The sequence below is a fragment of the Rana temporaria genome, chromosome 12 (assembly GCF_905171775.1).
Source record: "Rana temporaria chromosome 12, aRanTem1.1, whole genome shotgun sequence".
NCBI lineage: Eukaryota > Metazoa > Chordata > Amphibia > Anura > Ranidae > Rana > Rana temporaria.
This window is the reverse complement of record NC_053500.1, coordinates 1,761,766-1,785,178: the sequence shown is the minus strand read 5'-3', so window position 1 is coordinate 1,785,178 and position 23,413 is coordinate 1,761,766. Positions and strand designations below refer to the sequence as shown.

The window sequence follows — 23,413 nt, the reverse complement described above, 5'->3', positions numbered from 1 at the left end:
CTTACTAGATAACTCCTTCACTGCCACACTGAGAGGTGATCCACAGCCTCACCCTACCAATGGAGAGGAGATTAGATCTGGGGGGGGGTTCTGGAAGGGGGGGGGTGCTCAGTGATTGGATGGAAATTACAGGTGAAATCTCTCATTAGGAGAGAACCCAGAGAAATGGAAACCTCCCCGAGAGTGTGCTGGGACTTGTAGTTCCCCGGGAGGCCAGAAACTCTGCTGGGACTTGTAGTTCCTCGTCCGTCAGGGGCCAGTGCTGGGACTTGTAGTCCCTCGTCAGTCAGGGGCCAGTGCTGGGACTTGTAGTCCCTCGTCAGTCAGGGGCCAGTGCTGGGACTTGTAGTCCCTCGTCAGTCAGGGGCCAGTGCTGGGACTTGTAGTCCCTCGTCAGTCAGCGGCCAGTGCTGGGACTTGTAGTCCCTCGTCAGTCAGGGGCCAGTGCTGGGACTTGTAGTCCCTCGTCAGTCAGGGGCCAGTGCTGGGACTTGTAGTCCCTCGTCAGTCAGGGGCCAGTGCTGGGACTTGTAGTCCCTCGTCAGTCAGGGGCCAGTGCTGGGACTTGTAGTCCCTCGTCAGTCAGGGGCCAGTGCTGGGACTTGTAGTCCCTCGTCAGTCAGGGGCCAGTGCTGGGACTTGTAGTCCCTCGTCAGTCAGGGGCCAGTGCTGGGACTTGTAGTCCCTCGTCAGTCAGGGGCCAGTGCTGGGACTTGTAGTCCCTCGTCAGTCGGGGGCCAGTGCTGGGACTTGTAGTCCCTCGTCAGTCGGCGGCCAGTGCTGGGACTTGTAGTCCCTCGTCAGTCGGCGGCCAGTGCTGGGACTTGTAGTCCCTCGTCAGTCGGGGGCCAGTGCTGGGACTTGTAGTCCCTCGTCAGTCAGGGGCCAGTGCTGGGACTTGTAGTCCCTCGTCAGTCAGGGGCCAGTGCTGGGACTTGTAGTCCCTCGTCAGTCAGGGGGCAGTGCTGGGACTTGTAGTCCCTCGTCAGTCAGGGGGCAGTGCTGGGACTTGTAGTCCCTCGTCAGTCAGGGGGCAGTGCTGGGACTTGTAGTCCCTCGTCAGTCAGGGGGCAGTGCTGGGACATGTAGTTCCTCGTCAGTCAGGGGGCAGTGCTGGGACTTGTAGTCCCTCGTCAGTCAGGGGGCAGTGCTGGGACTTGTAGTTCCTCATCAGTCAGGGGCCAGTGCTGGGACTTGTAGTCCCTCGTCAGTCAGGGGCCAGTGCTGGGACTTGTAGTCCCTCGTCAGTCAGGGGCCAGTGCTGGGACTTGTAGTCCCTCGTCAGTCAGGGGCCAGTGCTGGGACTTGTAGTCCCTCGTCAGTCAGGGGCCAGTGCTGGGACTTGTAGTCCCTCGTCAGTCAGGGGCCAGTGCTGGGACTTGTAGTCCCTCGTCAGTCAGGGGGCAGTGCTGGGACATGTAGTCCCTCGTCAGTCAGGGGGCAGTGCTGGGACTTGTAGTCCCTCGTCAGTCAGGGCCCAGTGCTGGGACTTGTAGTCCCTCGTCAGTCAGGGCCCAGTGCTGGGACTTGTAGTCCCTCGTCAGTCAGGGGCCAGTGCTGGGACTTGTAGTCCCTCGTCAGTCAGGGGGCAGTGCTGGGACTTGTAGTCCCTCGTCAGTCAGGGGGCAGTGCTGGGACTTGTAGTCCCTCGTCAGTCAGGGGGCAGTGCTGGGACTTGTAGTCCCTCGTCAGTCAGGGGGCAGTGCTGGGACTTGTAGTTCCTCCAGGCAGAGTGCAATGTAATCCTCCTACCTGCCTCACCTGCAGAGCTGACAATCAGTTATGGGAAGGAAGTTGCGGGGGATGTGGGACGGAGGATCCCAGGAGGAGACCGACATACAGACAGCGAGGAGAAGTGAGGTCACCGGAGCGCACGTGCCGCAAGAGACGGAGGATTAACCCTTTACTGGGGGGGGAGGGGACACGACATGAACCGGAGGGGCAAAGACCCCCAATATCTCCTCCAATCAGATTGGATTATAGAATTGCTGATACATTGTAACTCTTCTCCCTCCTCCTGTATACTCAGAAATCCCGCGCAGCACGTCCCCGGGATCAGCGGGCATCACCCCGTATGTCAGGAATACCGATCACTGCGATCCCGGGGACACACAGAACATTTCCCAATGTCACCTGTGATGGGAAAAGGGGAACTGACTGAAATATTCCCCAATGTGAATGATCTTCCCGGGGGATGGGGGGGGGGATCAGAGATCAATTCCAGGTACATGTGTACAGGCAGCATGGCTCCGCCTTCAGGTACAGGTAGCATGGCTCCGCCCTCAGGTACAGGCAGCATGGCTCCACCCGCAGGTACAGGTGTACAGGCAGCATGGCTCCGCCCACAGGTACAGGTGTACAGGCAGCATGGCTCCGCCCACAGGTACAGGTGTACAGGCAGCATGGCTCCGCCCACAGGTACAGGTGTACAGGCAGCATGGCTCCGCCCACAGGTACAGGTGTACAGGCAGCATGGCTCCGCCCACAGGTACAGGTGTACAGGCAGCATGGCTCCGCCCACAGGTACAGGTGTACAGGCAGCATGGCTCCGCCCACAGGTACAGGCAGCATGGCTCCGCCTTCAGGTACAGGCAGCATGGCTCCGCCCGCAGGTACAGGTGTACAGGCAGCATGGCTCCGCCCGCAGGTACAGGTGTACAGGCAGCATGGCTCCGCCCGCAGGTACAGGTGTACAGGCAGCATGGCTCCGCCCGCAGGTACAGGTGTACAGGCAGCATGGCTCCGCCTTCAGGTACAGGCAGCATGGCTCCGCCCGCAGGTACAGGTGTACAGGCAGCATGGCTCCGCCCACAGGTACAGGTGTACAGGCAGCATGGCTCCGCCTTCAGGTACAGGTGTACAGGCAGCATGGCTCCGCCTTCAGGTACAGGCAGCATGGCTCCGTCCGCAGGTACAGGTGTACAGGCAGCATGACTCCACCCTCAGGTACAGTGTACAGGCAGCATGGCTCCGCCCGCAGGTACAGTGAACAGGCAGCATGACTCCACCCTCAGGTACAGGCAGCATGACTCCGCCCTCAGGAACAGTGTTCAGGCAGCATGGCTCCGCCCTCAGGTACAGGTGTATAATAGCACAGGTGTACAGGCTAATGACAAGAAGCATGGCTCCACCCTCAGGTACACGCAGCATGGCTCCGCCCGCAGGTACAGGTGTACAGGCTGCATGGCTCCGCCCGCAGGTACAGGTGTATTATAGCACAGGTGTACAGGCTAATGACAGGCAACCTGGCTCCGCCCTCAGGTACAAGCAGCATGGCTCCGCCCTTAGGTACAGTGTACAGGCAGCATGGCTTCCGCCCGCAGGTACAGGTGTACAGGCTAATGACAGGCAGCATGGCTCCGCCCTCAGGTACAGGTGTATTATAGCACAGGTAAATACATACAGAAGTGTACACATGCACAAGTGTTTATGGTAATGAAATGCAACATGTTTCAGGCCTCAGACAGAGGTGTATTATAAAACAGGTATATAGATGTACAGGTGTATACATACAGAGGGACAGACATGTACAGGTGTATACATACAGAGGGACAGACGTGTGCAGGTGTATACATACAGAGGGACAGACGTGTGCAGGTGTATACATACAGAGGGACAGACGTGTGCAGGTGTATACATTCAGAGGGACAGACGTGTACAGGTGTATACATACAGAGGGACAGACGTGTACAGGTGTATACATACAGAGGGACAGACATGTACAGGTGTATACATACAGAGGGACAGACGTGTGCAGGTGTATACATACAGAGGGACAGACGTGTACAGGTGTATACATACAGAGGGACAGACATGTACAGGTGTATACATACAGAGGGACAGACGTGTGCAGGTGTATACATACAGAGGGACAGACGTGTGCAGGTGTATACATACAGAGGGACAGACGTGTGCAGGTGTATACATTCAGAGGGACAGACGTGTACAGGTGTATACATACAGAGGGACAGACGTGTACAGGTGTATACATACAGAGGGACAGACGTGTACAGGTGTATACATACAGAGGGACAGACGTGTACAGGTGTATACATACAGAGGGATAGACGTGTACAGGTGTATACATACAGAGGGATAGACGTGTACAGGTGTATACATACAGAGGGATAGACGTGTACAGGTGTATACATACAGAGGGACAGACGTGTACAGGTGTATACATACAGAGGGATAGACGTGTACAGGTGTATACATACAGAGGGATAGACGTGTACAGGTGTATACATACAGAGGGACAGACGTGTACAGGTGTATACATACAGAGGGACAGACGTGTACAGGTGTATACATACAGAGGGACAGACGTGTACAGGTGTATACATACAGAGGGACAGACGTGTACAGGTGTATACATACAGAGGGATAGACGTGTACAGGTGTATACATACAGAGGGATAGACGTGTACAGGTGTATACATACAGAGGGATAGACGTGTACAGGTGTATACATACAGAGGGACAGACGTGTACAGGTGTATACATACAGAGGGATAGACGTGTACAGGTGTATACATACAGAGGGATAGACGTGTACAGGTGTATACATACAGAGGGACAGACGTGTACAGGTGTATACATACAGAGGGACAGACGTGTACAGGTGTATACATACAGAGGGATAGACGTGTACAGGTGTATACATACAGAGGGACAGACGTGTACAGGTGTATACATACAGAGGGACAGACGTGTACAGGTGTATACATACAGAGGGATAGACATGTACAGGTGTATACATACAGAGGGACAGACGTGTACAGGTGTATACATACAGAGGGACAGACGTGTACAGGTGTATACATACAGAGGGACAGACGTGTACAGGTGTATACATACAGAGGGATAGACATGTACAGGTGTATACATACAGAGGGACAGACGTGTACAGGTGTATACATACAGAGGGACAGACGTGTACAGGTGTATACATACAGAGGGACAGACGTGTACAGGTGTATACATACAGAAGAGACATGTACAGGTGTATACATACAGAAGAGACATGTACAGGTGTATACATACAGAAGAGACATGTACAGGTGTATACATACAGAAGAAGAGACATGTACAGGTGTATACATACAGAAGAAGAGACATGTACAGGTGTATACATACAGAAGAGACATGTACAGGTGTATACATACAGAAGAAGAGACATGTACAGGTGTATACATACAGAAGAGACATGTACAGGTGTATACCTACAGAAGAAGAGACATGTACAGGTGTATACATACAGAAGAAGAGACATGTACAGGTGTATACATACAGAAGAAGACACATGTACAGGTGTATACATACAGAGGAGACATGTACAGGTGTATACATACAGAAGAAGACACATGTACAGGTGTATACATACAGAGGGACAGACGTGTACAGGTGTAGTATACATAGCTCTGGTATGTGGGGTGACATGGTGGGGGGGGGGGTACACAGGTGTAGTATACATGGCTCTGGTATGTAGGGGGGGGTACACAGGTGTAGTATACATGGCTCTGGTATGTGGGGGGGGGGGTACACAGATCAGGTAGTGGAGGTGTAGCGGGTCATAGAAGACGTATACAGTATACAATGTCTGGTCAGGAGATGTATACAAAGAGGAGAGGAATGTATACAGAATACGGGGAGGGTACAATGTATATGAATACCGAGACACTGTATACAGAGAGACCTACTGACAGTATATACAGTGTACACACATGACAGTATATACAACATGTATACAGGTGACAGGAGAGATATACACATACAGTATGTCACAAAAGTAAGTACACCCCTCACATTGGTGTAAATCTTTTCATGTGACAACACTGAGGAAATTACACTTTGTATCTCCAATGTTGTGTGGTGAGTGTACAGGGGGGGACACTATTCTATATACACTGTATACAGGGGGGACACCATTCTATATACACTGTATACAGGGGGGACACCATTCTATATACACTGTATACAGGGGGGACACCATTCTATATACACTGTATACAGGGGGGACACCATTCTATATACACTGTATACAGGGGGGACACCATTCTATATACACTGTATACAGGGGGGGACACCATTCTATATACACTGTATACAGGGGGGACACTATTCTATATACACTGTATACAGGGGGGGACACTATTCTATATACACTGTATACAGGGGGGGACACTATTCTATATACACTGTATACAGGGGGGGACACTATTCTATATACACTGTATACAGGGGGGGACACTATTCTATATACACTGTATACAGGGGGGGACACTATTCTATATACACTGTATACAGGGGGGGACACCATTCTATATACACTGTATACAGGGGGGGACACCATTCTATATACACTGTATACAGGGGGGACACCATTCTATATACAGGGGGGACACCATTCTATACACACTGTATACAGGGGGGACACCATTCTATACACACTGTATACAGGGGGGGACACTATATTCTATATACACTGTATACAGGGGGACACTATTCTATATACACTGTATACAGGGGGGGACACTATTCTATATACACTGTATACAGGGGGACACCATTCTATATACACTGTATACAGGGGGGACACCATTCTATATACACTGTATACAGGGGGGACACTATTCTATATACACTGTATACAAGGGGGACACCATTCTATATACACTGTATACAGGGGGGGGACACCATTCTATATACACTGTATACAGGGGGGGGGACACTATTCTATATACACTGTATACAGGGGGGGACACTATTCTATATACACTGTATACAGGGGGGACACTATTCTATATACACTGTATACAGGGGGGACACCATTCTATATACACTGTATACAGGGGGGGACACCATTCTATATACACTGTATACAGGGGGGGGGGACACTATTCTATATACACTGTATACAGGGGGGACACCATTCTACGTACACTGTATACAGGGGGGACACCATTCTATATACACTGTATACAGGGGGGACACTATTCTATATACACTGTATACAGGGGGGACACCATTCTATATACACTGTATACAGGGGGGGACACTATTCTATATACACTGTATACAGGGGGGGACACCATTCTATATACACTGTATACAGGGGGGACACACTATTCTATATACAGGGGGGGACACCATTCTACATACAATGTATACAGGGGGGACACCATTCTACGTACACTGTATACAGGGGGGACACCATTCTATATACACTGTATACAGGGGGGGACACCATTCTATATACACTGTATACAGGGGGGGACACCATTCTATATACACTGTATACAGGGGGGGACACCATTCTATATACACTGTATACAGGGGGGACACCATTCTATATACACTGTATACAGGGGGGACACCATTCTACGTACACTGTATACAGGGGGGACACTATTCTATATACACTGTATACAGGGGGGGACACTATTCTATATACACTGTATACAGGGGGGACACTATTCTATATACACTGTATACAGGGGGGGGGACACTATTCTATATACACTGTATACAGGGGGGGACACTATTCTATATACACTGTATACAGGGGGGGGGACACTATTCTATATACACTGTATACAGGGGGGACACCATTCTACGTACACTGTATACAGGGGGGACACCATTCTATATACACTGTATACAGGGGGGACACTATTCTATATACACTGTATACAGGGGGGACACTATTCTATATACACTGTATACAGGGGGGACACTATTCTATATACACTGTATACAGGGGGGACACTATTCTATATACACTGTATACAGGGGGGACACTATTCTATATACACCGTATACAGGGGGGACACTATTCTATATACACCGTATACAGGGGGGACACTATTCTATATACACCGTATACAGGGGGGACACTATTCTATATACACCGTATACAGGGGGGACACTATTCTATATACACCGTATACAGGGGGGACACCATTCTATATACACCGTATACAGGGGGGACACCATTCTATATACACCGTATACAGGGGGGACACCATTCTATATACACCGTATACAGGGGGGACACTATATTCTATATACACTGTATACAGGGGGACACTATTCTATATACACTGTATACAGGGGGACACTATTCTATATACACTGTATACAGGGGGGACACTATTCTATATACACTGTATACAGGGGGGGACACTATTCTATATACACTGTATACAGGGGGGGACACTATTCTATATACACTGTATACAGGGGGGACACTATTCTATATACACTGTATACAGGGGGGACACCATTCTATATACACTGTATACAGGGGGGACACCATTCTATATACACTGTATACAGGGGGGACACTATTCTATATACACTGTATACAGGGGGGACACTATTCTATATACACTGTATACAGGGGGGACACTATTCTATATACACTGTATACAGGGGGGGACACTATTCTATATACACTGTATACAGGGGGGACACTATTCTATATACACTGTATACAGGGGGGACACTATTCTATATACACTGTATACAGGGGGGACACTATTCTATATACACTGTATACAGGGGGGACACTATTCTATATACACTGTATACAGGGGGGACACTATTCTATATACACTGTATACAGGGGGGACACTATTCTATATACACTGTATACAGGGGGGACACTATTCTATATACACTGTATACAGGGGGGACACCATTCTATATACACTGTATACAGGGGGGACACCATTCTATATACACCGTATACAGGGGGGACACTATATTCTATATACACCGTATACAGGGGGGACACTATATTCTATATACACTGTATACAGGGGGGACACTATATTCTATATACACTGTATACAGGGGGGACACTATATTCTATATACACTGTATACAGGGGGGACACTATATTCTATATACACTGTATACAGGGGGGACACTATATTCTATATACACTGTATACAGGGGGGACACTATATTCTATATACACTGTATACAGGGGGACACTATTCTATATACACTGTATACAGGGGGGACACTATTCTATATACACTGTATACAGGGGGACACTATAGAGGTGTATACATTGTATATAGATTGTAGTGAGTGGAGATCACACATTCTATGTATATAGAAGATGAAGTCGGTACCGTATATATACATTGTATACGGGGAGGATATAGAAATATTATATATGTGGGGGGGTATTTATTAGAGGGGAGGGGGGTATATATATTTAGGGGGGTATATACCATATAAAGTCAATACAATAAGAACAGAATGTCGGAGGTCTGTACAGTGTGAGGAGACATTGTATATACATTGTATACAGGGAGGGTATAGAAGTAGTGTGTGTGTATATATAGGGGGGAGGGGGGTATATAAAGTCGGTACAATGAGAACAGAATGTCGGCTGTCTGTATACATTGTATAGGAAGTAGTGTGTGTGTGTATATATATATATGGGGTATATATAGGGGGCGGAGGGTACATACCGGTATATATAGGGGAGGGGGTAATATATATATATATTAGGAGGAGGGGGTACTCACCATATAAAGTCGGTGCAGTGAGAACAGAATGTCGGCTGTATATATACATTGTATGGTGTGTGAGGAGACATTGTATAGGAAGTAAGATATATATCGGTGTATGGGGGGGTGTATATATTAGGGGGTACATACCGGTATATATGGGGGTACATACCGGTACATATAGGGGGGTACTCACCATATAAAGTCGGTACAATGAGAACAGAATGTCGGCTGTATATATACATTGTATGGTGTGAGGAGACATTGTATAGGAAGTAAGATATATATCGGTGTATGGGGGGGTGTATATATTAGGGGGTACATACCGGTATATATGGGGGTACATACCGGTACATATAGGGGGGTACTCACCATATAAAGTCGGTACAATGGGAACAGAAGGTCGGCTGCTTGAAGAACCGGGCGATAAATTTGTGGTTCTTCACCTCATGGACGTTCTTCTGGCGGAGCGCCCCTTTCCGGGCGAACCTCTGGGCCCCGTCATGGATGATAGATCCGGACTCACCGCTCGGGAAGACATCGGCCATGTCCGGGCTCCGTCCTCCTCACACTGACACCCGGCTCCGTCCTGACACCCGCCAGCCCGCCTCACACACCCGCCCACCGACCCGACCCACACCGACACCTGCCGGCCGCCGCCCCGAACTACAGCCTGGGGAACCCGCCCGCTACAACGGCGCCACCTGGCGGCCGGACCGGAGTACTGCGCCTACCGCTCTGTGCAATGGGAGGCCCGGACTCCGGGGGAAGAGCGACACCTAGCGGCCGCATTACAGTACTGCGTCTCCCGCTTTATACGAGGTGAGTGGAGGATCAGCGCCATCTATCGGATAGAAAGCGCTACTGACACCCGGTGATTACACCGACCGGAATCCTCTTATCACCTGTATGAGTGTCACCTCCTCCGATTATACCGGGAGAGGGAGAGACCGGACATGATGTCAGAGGTCTACTGTATATATCCATATATATTACCTCTATACACCACTATATACCTATATATTACCCCTATACACCACTATATACCTATATATTCCCCCTATACACCACTATATACCTATATATTACCCCTATACACCACTATATACCTATATATTACCCAAATACACCACTATATATCTATATATTACCCCTATACACCCCTATATACCTATATATTACCTCTATACACCACTATAGACCTATATATTACCCATATACACCACTATATACCTATATATTACCCCTATACACCACTATATACCTATATTTTACCCCTATACACCACTATATACCTATATATTACCCCTATACACCACTATATACCTATATATTACCCAAATACACCCCTATATATCTATATATTACCCCTATACACCCCTATATACCTATATATTACCTCTATACACCACTATAGACCTATATATTACCCATATACACCACTATATACCTATATATTACCTCTATACACCACTATATACCTATATATTACCTCTATACACCACTATATACCTATATATTACCTCTATACACCACTATATACCGATATATTACCCCTATACACCACTATATACCGATATATTACCTCTATACACCACTATATACCAATATATTACCTCTATACACCACTATATACCGATATATTACCCAAATACACCACTATATACCTATATATTACCATATACACCACTATATACCTATATATTACCATATACACCACTATATACCTATATATCACCCCTCTACACCACTATATACCTATATATTACCTCTATACACCACTATATACCTATATATTACCTCTATACACCACTATATACCTATATATTACCACATACACCACTATATACCTATATATTACCCCTATACACCACTATATACCTATATTACCATATACACCACTATATACCTATATATTACCCCTCTACACCACTATATAACGATATATTACCCCTATACACCACTATATACCTATATATTACCCAAATACACCACTATATACCTATAAATTACCCCTATACACCACTATATACCTATATATTACCATATACACCACTATATACCTATATATTACCCCTATACACCACTATATACCTCTATATTACCATATACACCACTATATACCTCTATATTACTCCTATACACCCCTATATACCTATATATTACCCCTCTACACCACTATATACCTATATATTACCTCTATACACCACTATATACCTATATATTACCCATATACACCACTATATACCTATATATTACTCCTATACACCACTATATACCTATATATTACCATATACACCACTATATACCTATATATTACCCCTCTACACCACTATACAGGTAGTGCAGAATTATTAGGCAAGTTGTATTTTTGAGGATTAATTTTATTATTGAACAACAACCATGTTCTCAATGAACCCAAAAAACTCATTAATATCAAAGCTGAATATTTTTGGAAGTAGTTTTTAGTTTGTTTTTAGTTTTAGCTATTTTAGGGGGATATCTCTGTGTGCAGGTGACTATTACTGTGCAGAATTATTAGGCAACTTAACAAAAAAAAAAATATATACCCATTTCAATTATTTCTTTTTACCAGTGAAACCAATATAACATCTCAACATTCTCAAATATACATTTCTGACATTCAAAAACAAAACAAAAACAAATCAGTGACCAATATAGCCACCTTTCTTTGCAAGGACACTCAAAAGCCTGCCATCCATGGATTCTGTCAGTGTTTTGATCTGTTCACCATCAACATTGCGTGCAGCAGCAACCACAGCCTCCCAGACACTGTTCAGAGAGGTGTACTGTTTTCCCTCCTTGTAAATCTCACATTTGATGATGGACCACAGGTTCTCAATGGGGTTCAGATCAGGTGAACAAGGAGGCCATGTCATTAGTTTTTCTTCTTTTATACCCTTTCTTGCCAGCCACGCTGTGGAGTACTTGGACGCGTGTGATGGAGCATTGTCCTGCATGAAAATCATGTTTTTCTTGAAGGATGCAGACTTCTTCCTGTACCACTGCTTGAAGAAGGTGTCTTTCAGAAACTGGCAGTAGGACTGGGAGTTGAGCTTGACTCCATCCTCAACCCGAAAAGGCCCCACAAGCTCATCTTTGATGATACCAGCCCAAACCAGTACTCCACCTCCACCTTGCTGGCGTCTGAGTCGGACTGGAGCTCTCTGCCCTTTACCAATCCAGCCACGGGCCCATCCATCTGGCCCATCAAGACTCACTCTCATTTCAGCAGTCCATAAAACCTTAGAAAAATCAGTCTTGAGATATTTCTTGGCCCAGTCTTGACGTTTCAGCTTGTGTGTCTTGTTCAGTGGCGGTCGTCTTTCAGCCTTTCTTACCTTGGCCATGTCTCTGAGTATTGCACACCTTGTGCTTTTGGGCACTCCAGTGATGTTGCAGCTCTGAAATATGGCCAAACTGGTGGCAAGTGGCATCTTGGCAGCTGCACGCTTGACTTTTCTCAGTTCATGGGCAGTTATTTTGCACCTTGGTTTTTCTAAAAGGTTCTTGCGACCCTGTTGACTATTTTGAATGAAACGCTTGATTGTTCGATGATCACGCTTCAGAAGCTTTGCAATTTTAAGAGTGCTGCATCCCTCTGCAAGATATCTCACTATTTTTGACTTTTCTGAGCCTGTCAAGTCCTTCTTTTGACCCATTTTGCCAAAGGAAAGGAAGTTGACTAATAATTATGCACACCTGATATAGGGTGTTGATGTCATTAGACCACACCCCTTCTCATTACAGAAATGCACATCACCTAATATGCTTAATTGGTAGTAGGCTTTCGAGCCTATACAGCTTGGAGTAAGACAACATGCATAAAGAGGATGATGTGGTCCAAATACTCATTTGCCTAATAATTCTGCACTCCCTGTATAACGATATATTACCCCTATACACCACTATATACCTATAAATTACCCCTATACACCACTATATACCTATATATTACCATATACACCACTATATACCTATATATTACCCATATACACCACTATATACCTATATATTACCATATACACCACTATATACCTATATATTACCCATATACACCACTATATACCTATATATTACTCCTATACACCACTATATACCTATATATTACCCCTATACACCACTATATACCTATATATTACCCCTATACACCCCTATATACCTATATATTACCCAAATACACCACTATTTACCTATATATTACCTCTATACACCACTTTATACCTATATATCACCCCTCTACACCACTATATACCTATATATTACTCCTATACACCACTATATACCTATATATTACTCCTATACACCACTATATACCTATATATTACCCCTATACACCACTATATACCTATATATTACTCCTATACACCACTATATACCTATATATTACCCATATACACCACTATATACCTATATATTACCCCTATACACCCCTATATACCTATATATTACCCCTATACACCACTATATACCTATATATTACTCCTATACACCACTATATACCTATATATTACCATATACACCACTATATACCTATATATTACTCCTATACACCACTATATACCTATATATTACCCATATACACCACTATATACCTATATATTACCTCTATATACCTATATATTACCCCTCTACACCACTATATACCTATATATTACCTCTATACACCACTATATATATATATATATATAGGTCCCCCTTGCTAGTAGTGCGTTGGGCCCCTTTAATTAGGTCCCCTTGTTAGTAGCGGTTTGCAGAAAATCGTATCTAGTGAAAATGGTGCCTATGGCAAGCACTGAAACTGCGCCCCTGTCAAAGCATTTGAAACCCATCTTTCAGATAACCAGGTGTCAGGTGTGGGGGGGTCTCGGATGGATGTAGAATGGGAGGGGCCGGTGTGGAGGGTCTCGGATGGATGTAGAATGGGAGGGGCCGGTGTGGAGGGTCTCAGAGGGGTGTAGAATGGGAGGGGCCGGTGTGGAGGGTCTCAGAGGGGTGTAGAATGGGAGGGGCCGGTGTGAAGGGTCTCGGAGGGGTGTAGAATGGGAGGGGTCGGTGTGGGGGGGTCTCGGAGGGGTGTAGAATGGGAGGGGCCGGTGTGGAGGGTCTCGGAGGGGTGTAGAATGCGAGGGGTCGGTGTGGGGGGGTCTCGGAGGGGTGTAGAATGGGAGGGGCCGGTGTGGAGGGTCTCAGAGGGATGTAGAATGGGAGGGGCCGGTGTGGAGGGTCTCGGAGCGGTGTAGAATGGGAGGGGTCGGTGTGGAGGGCTTCGGAGGGGTGTAGAATGGAGGGGTCGGTGTGGGGGGGTCTCGGAGGGGTGTAGAATGGGAGGGGCCGGTGTGGAGGGTCTCGGAGGGGTGTAGAATGGGAGGGGCCGGTGTGGAGGGTCTCAGAGGGGTGTAGAATGGGAGGGGCCGGTGTGAAGGGTCTCGGAGGGGTGTAGAATGGGAGGAGCCGGTGTGTGGAGGGTCTCAGAGGGATGTAGAATGGGAGGGGCCGGTGTGGAGGGTCTCGGAGCGGTGTAGAATGGGAGGGGCCAGTGTGGAGGGTCTCGGAGGGGTGTAGAATGGGAGGGGTCTTTGTGGGGGGGTCTCGGAGGGGTGTAGAATGGGAGGGGCCGGTGTGGAGGGTCTCGGAGGGGTGTAGAATGGGAGGGGTCTTTGTGGGGGGGTCTCGGAGGGGTGTAGAATGGGTGGGGCCGGTGTGGAGGGTCTCGGAGGGGTGTAGAATGGGAGGGGTCGGTGTGGGGGGGGGTCTCAGGGGGGTGTAGAATGGGAGGGGCCGGTGTGGAGGGTCTCGAAGGGGTGTAGAATGGGAGGGGACGTTGTGGAGGGTCTCGGAGGGGTGTAGAATGGGAGGGGCTGGTGTGGAGGGTCTTGGATGGATGTAGAATGGGAGGGGTCGGTGTGGAGGGCTTCGGAGGGGTGTAGAATGGAGGGGTCGGTGTGGAGGGTCTTGGATGGATGTAGAATGGGAGAGGCCGGTGTGGAGGGTCTCGGAGGGGTGTAGAATGGGAGGGGCTGGTGTGGAGGGTCTCGGAGGGGTGTAGAATGGGAGGGGACGTTGTGGAGGGTCTCGGATGGATGTAGAATGGGAGGGGCTGGTGTGGAGGGTCTCGGAGGGTTGTAGAATGGGAGGGGCCGGTGTGGAGGGTCTCGGAGGGGTGTAGAATGGGAGGGGCCGGTGTGGAGGGTCTCGGAGGGATGTAGAATGGGAGGGGCCGTGTGCAGGGACTCTGAGGGGTGTAGAATGGGAGGGGCCGGTGTGGGGGGTCTCGGAGGGGTGTAGAATGGGAAGGGCCGGTGTGGAGGGTCTCGGAGGGGTGTAGAATGGGAGGGGCCGGTGTGGAGGGTCTCGGAGGGATGTAGAATGGGAGGGGCCGTGTGCAGGGACTCTGAGGGGTGTAGAATGGGAGGGGCCGGTGTGGGGGGTCTCGGAGGGGTGTAGAATGGGAAGGGCCGGTGTGGAGGGTCTCGGAGGGGTGTAGAATGGGAGGGGTCTTTGTGGGGGGGTCTCGGAGGGATGTAGAATGGGAGGGGCCGGTGTGGGGGGTCTCGGAGGGATGTAGAATAGGAGGGGTCGGTGTGGGGGGGTCTCGAAGGGGTGTAGAAAGGGAGGGGTCTTTGTGGGGGGGTCTCAGAGGGGTGTGGAATGGGAGGGGCCGGTGTGGAGGGTCTCGGAAGGGTGTGGAATGGGAGGGGCCGGTGTGGAGGGTCTCGGAGGGTTGTAGAATGGGAGGGGCCGGTGTGGAGGGTCTCGGAGGGGTGTAGAACGGGAGGGGCCGGTGTGGAGGGTCTCGGAGGGGTGTAGAACGGGAGGGGCCGGTGTGGAGGGTCTCGGAGGGGTGTAGAATGGGAGGGGCCGGTGTGGAGGGTCTCGGAGGGGTGTAGAATGGGAGGGGTCTTTGTGGGGGGGTCTCGGAGGGGTGTAGAATGGGAGGGGCCGGTGTGGAGGGTCTCGGAGGGGTGTAGAATGGGAGGGGTCTTTGTGGGGGGGTCTCGGAGGGATGTAGAATGGGAGGGGCCGGTGTGGGGGGTCTCGGAGGGATGTAGAATATGAGGGGTGGACGCCATGTGCTTAGAAACACTTCTGGGATCACGAAGGGCTCCTCTCCATTGTTGCGGGATGGTTTTGCTCTTATGTGATGCATTAATGAGCGTTGAGTTAAAGTGATTCTAAAGTCTAAATGTCTTTTCTCTTAATGCATTCTCTGCATTAAGGGAATAAATAATGGGTAATAAACCATTACCCATTACCTGACCCCTGACCTACCACCCCTCCCTCATTTCTAAACACTTAAGAAAAGAATAGACGCAGGGTGGTACACCCATTCTATGGCATGTATTTACAGTGTTGGGGGGGGGGGGGTGTAATTCTGGATCCTTGCCCTCGGCACCAGACAACCCTGTCCAGGTACTGCATCCTGGTTCTGTTATGGGGAGTGCCCGCCCTTCCTCTTTGAGGTGCTCCCAGTCAGGGAGGCTCCATGTGACTACCTACTGGTACCCTGCCAAGACACAATGCACTATGGACCATTGCTGCAAAGGTCATCACCATGGCCATGACATCTGCAGACCTGGTAGTGGCTCTCCAGACCTGGTGGTGGAGGAGGATGATAGCATACCACCAGGGCTCCCCCCCATGGGCCACGGGGTTGAACACTCCCCCAGTGCCAGCGGGGTCAAGCTCCGTCGAATGCCTGCATCAGAGGTACCATACGTTGAGGTGATTTGAGGCACTGCGACCTACAGCAGCACACCCAGCAGAGGTTAGTGGTTCTCTAGGACCATCAGAGGTACAGCCGTCTGCCCTACCCACTGAGGAACTGCCACAGACACAATGCACTATGGACCATGCACTATGGACCATCGCTGCTAAGGTCACCACCATGACCATGACATCTGCATACCTGGTGGTGGCTCTCCAGACCTGGTGGTGGCTCTCCAGACCTGGTGGTGGCTCTCCAGACCCGGTGGTGGCTCTCCAGACCCGGTGGTGGCTCTCCAGACCCGGTGGTGGCTCTCCAGACCCGGAGGTGGAGGAGGATGATAGCACCCACCAGGGCTCTCCCCATGGTTCTCTAGGACCATCAGAGGTACTGCCGTCTGCCCTACCCACTGATGAACCGCCACAGTCACAGACACAATGCACTATGGACCATTGCTGCTTAGGTCACCACCATGGCCACGTCATCCACAGAACAACACCCGGACTTCTCAGATATGGTGAAAAAGGAGGAGGAGGATAGCACCCACCAGGGCACCCCCATGGACCATGGGTTTAAGCGCTCCCCCCAGGCCAGCAGGGTCAAGCTCTGTTGAGAGGCTGCACTGGAGGTACCATCTGTGGAGGCAATTGAGGCAACGACACCTACAGCAGCACACCCAGCAGAGGGAAGTGGTCCTCTAGGACCATCGGAGGTACAGCGCCTGCCCTACCCACTGAGGAACCGCCACGGTGTGTGGGCCTTCAGCCCTTGTGAGGAGCATGAGGAGTGGTCTGGTGGCTTTGTGGGACGCACCTAAAGGTATTGCCTCTGTGGAGGAGCTGGAAGGATCTGTGGCTCACGCCGCTTTAACCGCAACATCTCCACCACCAGTCCCCACCTCTGTTTTGCCTGATAGGGGGTGCTATCACAAGGTCCCCCACCCCTGGGAGACCTGGCGCTCTCCTTACATGGAGTCAGAGGTAGGAGAGGAGACCATCATTCCCCCGGAGACCCCCCAATGCCCATAATCCTACCTGCCCTCAGAGAGTAGAGAAGTCAGCAGCTGTGGCTGTGCCCTAAGCGGCTGCCTAGTTTGCCTAGAGGTAGTGCCAGCCCTGGCCTTTGGGGTGCCATTGAAAATGAATAGCATAGGAAGGCGCGTGATACTTGTTGCCATGCATTGCAGTAATGCGCATGTTCCTACAACTCGTTGACATAAATGGGCCCTCAGAATTCTTTGCTGGTGCGCTTCACCTGCTTTTCCCTTCCCAAAGAATTGTAAGAGAGTGTGAGGAAGTGAGCAGAGAACAGACCCCGAGGTCCAAATTCTGTCTCTGGCCCAGGATTTCAGGCCCCCGGGGTCTCTGATACACAAAGACTGTAGCAAACCCTTTCCGGAAACGTGATGCCGCCCCGAGCTGCAACCGACCCTCATCTAATTCTACCAGTAACGAGTTTCTATTAATCTTCATCTGTTTCTAATTTCGGCAGATCAAGGTTTCTCACCAAGGAACATCTGTGAACAATCATCGATCGCCTTCTGAAAATAGAAAACATTTTCCGGATATAAAAACTTTGGCAGCCAATGAAGGAAGAAAGCGAGATAAGATGTGGAAAGATAGAAGGCAGTCATAGCCGAGGATACGTCATCGATATATCTCTAACACGATTATACATGGCGAGCGAAGAACTACAACTCCCAGCAGATACCCTCATCGATATTCCTACAGTGAGGGGGGGAAAAATGTATTTGATCGGCTGCTGATTTTGTGACAAAGAAACAATCAGTCTATAATTTTATTGGTCGGTTTATTAGAACAGCGAGAGACAGAATCACAACAAAAAGATCCAGAAAAACGCATTTCAGAAAAGCTATAAATTGATTTTGCATATTATTGAGTGAAAGAAGTATTTGAACCCTTCACAAAACATGACTTAGCTCTTGGTGGAGAAACAAACCCTTGTTGGCGATCACAGAGGTCAGACGTTTTTTTTTGGAGTTGGCCTCCAGGTTCGTACACATCTCAGGAGGGATTTTGGCCTCTCCAAGTCATTAAGGTTTCCAGGCTGACGTTTGGTAACTCGAACCTTCAGCTCCCTCCACATATTTTCTATGGGATTAAGGTCTGGAGACTGGCTAGGCCACTCCAGGACCTTAATGTGCTTCTTCTTGAGCCACTCCTTGGTTGCCTTGGCCGTGTGTTTTGGGTCATTGTCATGCTGGAAGACCCGTCCATGACCCATCTTCAGTGTTCTGTCTGAGGGAAGGAGGTCCTCACCCAAGATTTGATGGTACATGGCCCCCGCCCATCGTCCCTTTGATGGGGTGAAGTTGTCCTGTCCCCTTAGCAGAAAAACACCCCCAAAGCATAATGTTTCCCCTCCATGTATGACGGTGGGGGAGGGTGTTCTCCATGTAGGACGGTGGGGGATGGTGTTCTCTATTTATGAGGGTGGGGGATGGTGTTCTCCATGGATGACGGGGGGGATGGTGTTCTCCATGTATGACGGTGGGGGGATGGTGTTCTCCATGGATGAGGGTGGAGGATGGTGTTCTCCATGTATGACGGTGGGGGATGGTGTTCTCCATGTATGACGGTGGGGGATGGTGATCTCCATGTATGACGGTGGGGGATGGTGTTCTCCATGTATGACGGTGGGGGGTAGGTGTTCTCTATTTATGAGGGTGGGGGATGGTGTTCTCCATGGATGACGGGGGGGATGGTGTTCTCCATGTATGACGGTGGGGGGATGGTGTTCTCCATGTATGACGGTGGGGGATGGTGTTCTCCATGTATGACGGTGGGGGATGGTGTTCTCCATGTATGACGGTGGGGGATGTTGTTCTCCATGTATGACGGTGGGGGATGTTGTTCTCCATGGATGACGGTGGGGGAGGGTGTTCTTCATGTATGAGGGTGGGGGATGGTGTTCTCCATGTATGACGGTGGGGGGGATGGTGTTCTTGTGGTCATAGACAGCATTCCTCCTCCAAACTCGGAGAGTTGAGTTGATGCCGAAGATCTCGATTTTGGTCTCCTCTGATCACAACACTTTCCCCCAGTTCTCCTCTGAATCATTCAGATGTTCATTATCAGACTTCAGACGGGCTGTACATGTGATTTCCTGACCAGGGGGAACTTGCGGGGGCTGCAGGATTTCAGTCCTTCCCGGTGTAGTGCGTTACCGATTGTTTTCTTGGTGACGATTGTCCCAGCTGAGATCAGTGACAAGATTCTCCCGTGTAGTTCTGGGCGGATTTCTCACCATTCTCCTGATCATTGAACTTTCACGAGGGGAGATCTTGTCTGGAGCCCCAGACTGAGTAGGGTTGTCACCTCATCCCTTTAAACCCGAACACCTCTTTTTCTTCATTAATGTTTGGTTAGTTCAATATCCCCACCTCTTTGGGGACCAAAGAATTCAAGTGGGGGGAGAATGTAGCCATGAAGTACACAGGTTCTGAGGCTGATTAAGGTGGAGATTAAACTCACTTGGTGCCTCATCTGCATTAAATCAGAATCTGTGTGATTCATATGTGTTCGGGTTTAAAGGAATGAGGTGGCAACCCCTAAGACCGAGGAGAGGAACCGTTATTTTGTGTCTCTTCCATTTGTGAATAATCCCACCAACTGTTGTCTCCTCCCACCAAGCTGGTCTTGTAGCCCATTCCAGCCTTGTGTAGATCTCCAATCTTCTCCCCGACATCCTTGGACAGCTCTTTGGTCTTGGCCATGGTGGAGAGATTGGAATCTGATTGGTTGCTTCTGTGGACAGGTGGCTTTCATACAGGTAACAAGCTGAGATTAGGAGTGCTCCCTATAAGAGAGAGAGAGTGCTCCTAATCTCAGCTTGTTACCTGTATAGAAGTCACCTGATTGGTCGGGGTTCACATACTTATTTCACTCATTAAAATGCAAATCAATTTATAACTTTTCTGAAATGCGTTTTTCTGGATCATTTTGTTGTCTTTCCGTCTCTCACTGTTTATAATAAACCGACCAATAAAATGATCCCAGCGGGAGCCTCAGAAAAGGCGTCCGACCCCCCCCCCCGGGGGGGAGGGGAGGGGGAGCCTTAGAAAAGGCCACTTCCATTGAGGTCGGAGATCTGCATTGTCCGCTCCGCCGCCTTTTATTTCTGGGCGTTTTGTGAAGAAGGACTCCATTGTGTGCCCCCGGCGCAGCGTGCGTCTCCGCCGCCAAACGGATAAATTGTTATTTTCCAGACGAAAAAAGAAAAATCACACGAGCCTCTGACTCATCCTCAGATAACGATCTTCCTCTTCTATGCGACGGCCGTCCTATCCAAACAGAAAACAGGTCGCCGCCATCACCCAATCTTTGTACCATTGTCGGGAAGAAGCCATACTAGTGGGGGGGGGGGCGCAGCACCTGGAAATCCGAACACTAAAACCCCAGAGAAGCTTTAACATGTTTAGTTGTCATTTCCTGGTGATCCCGCCAATGATGGTCCTTCAGGCTACTTCCTGTTATCAGGTGACAACGCTTCCAATTTCCCTCCTGCGTTGTCACCCTGCCGCATTGAGCTTCCTGTCTCAATGCAAAATTACACAGAGATGGACCACTGTTGTCACCGACAGGGAAACCCGGCCTGGAGGAACGCCGTGCAGCCATCACCGGAGGGGGGAAGTGGCTGCAAAGGGGGCTGCAGGAGATCAGCAGCACAGAGATGTAACTAAGGGGGATTCCGGGGATATTTGGGGGTTTGATGAGTCCCCCACTGTCCTCCTCATCCCCCGCTGTTCCCCACTGTTCCCTGTCATCCCCCGCTGTCCCCCAACATCCCAGCTGTTCCCCGACATGCCCGCCGTCCCCTGCTGTCACCCAACATCATCTGTCATCCCCGCTGTCCCCCAATATCCCTGCTGTGTCCCCTGCCTTCCCTTGCTGTCCCCCTACCGTCCCCCGCTATCCCCTGCTGTCCCCCGCCGCCCCCTGACATCCCTGTCATCCCCTCTGTCCCCCCCCCGCCATCTCCGCTGTCCCCCAATATCCCTGCTGATCCTCGGCGCCCCCTGCTGTCCCCCACCATCATCTGCCATCCCCCGCTGCCCCACCTGCCATTCCCCGCTCTCCCCCACCATCCCCACTGTCTGCCACCATCTCTGCCGACCCCCACTGTCCCCCGACATGCCCGTTGCCCCCCCGCCGTCTCTGCTGTCCCCCGCCTTCCCCCTGCCATCCCCCGCTGTCTGCCATCTCCGCTGTCCCCCAATATCCCTGCTGTTCCCCGACATCCCCGGCGCCCCCTGCTGTCCCCACCATCATCTGTCATCCTCGCTGTCCCCCGACATCCCCACTGTCCGCCACCGTCTCTGCCGTCCCCCGACATCCCTGTCCCCCCCCCCCCGCCGTCTCTGCTGTCCCCCACCTGCCCCCTGCCGTCCCCCACTGTCTGCCATCCCCCGCTGCCCCCCGACATCCCCGTTGCCCCCCCACCGTCTCTGCTGTCCCCCGCCTTCCCCCTGCCATCCCCCACTGTCCGCCATCCCCCGCCGCCCCCTCACCATCGCCCACTGTCCCCCGCTGTCCCGCCGACACCCCCTCACCATCTCCCGCCATCCCCCCACTGTCTCCCCGCCATCCCCCTGCCGTCCCCCCACTGTCCCCCGCCATCCCACCACTGTCCCTCTGCGGTCCCCCCCACCGTTGTTGCCATCTCCCATTGCCCCCGCTGTCTCCCGTTGTCCACTGCCGCCCCCCGCCATCCTCTGTCGTCCCCCCGCTGTGCCTTTGTGGTCCCCCGACATCCCCACCATCTCCCGTTACCCCCTTCATCTCCCCCTGTCCACCGGCCCCTGCCGTCCCCCGCTGTCTCCTGCAGTCTGCCGCCCCCTGCCACCCCCCCCCCGCTGTCCCCCGCCATCCCCCGCTGTCTCCTGCAGTCCGCCACCCCCCCCTACCATCCCCCCGCTGTCTCCTGCAGTCTGCCGCCATCCCCCCGCTGTCCCCTGCAGTCCACCACCCCCTACCATCCCCCCGCTGTCCCCTGCCATCCCCCACTGTCCCCTCTCTCTGAGTTTGGAAGGGTTTGTAGTCGCTGCCAAGCAGATTTAATAATTAAACATTTCATTAAACAGTAACCGCCGGGTCACCCCGAGGTGCCGCTCGCCCCTCCGCCGGGAATTCTGGTT

The 23,413-nt window shown here is 50.3% G+C and overlaps 1 protein-coding gene across 1 annotated transcript in view; it reads right to left on the bottom strand.

Annotated features, from left to right (window-relative positions):
- PRKCA (protein kinase C alpha) overlaps positions 1-10,138 on the bottom strand; it is a gene marked incomplete in the record, with an annotated part of 253,925 nt that extends 243,787 nt beyond the window's left edge. The window contains 1 exon segment of the mRNA XM_040331294.1: positions 9,900-10,138. Coding sequence (XP_040187228.1) covers positions 9,900-10,075 — 176 coding nt within the window.
- Between the last annotated feature and the right edge of the window lie 13,275 nt (positions 10,139-23,413).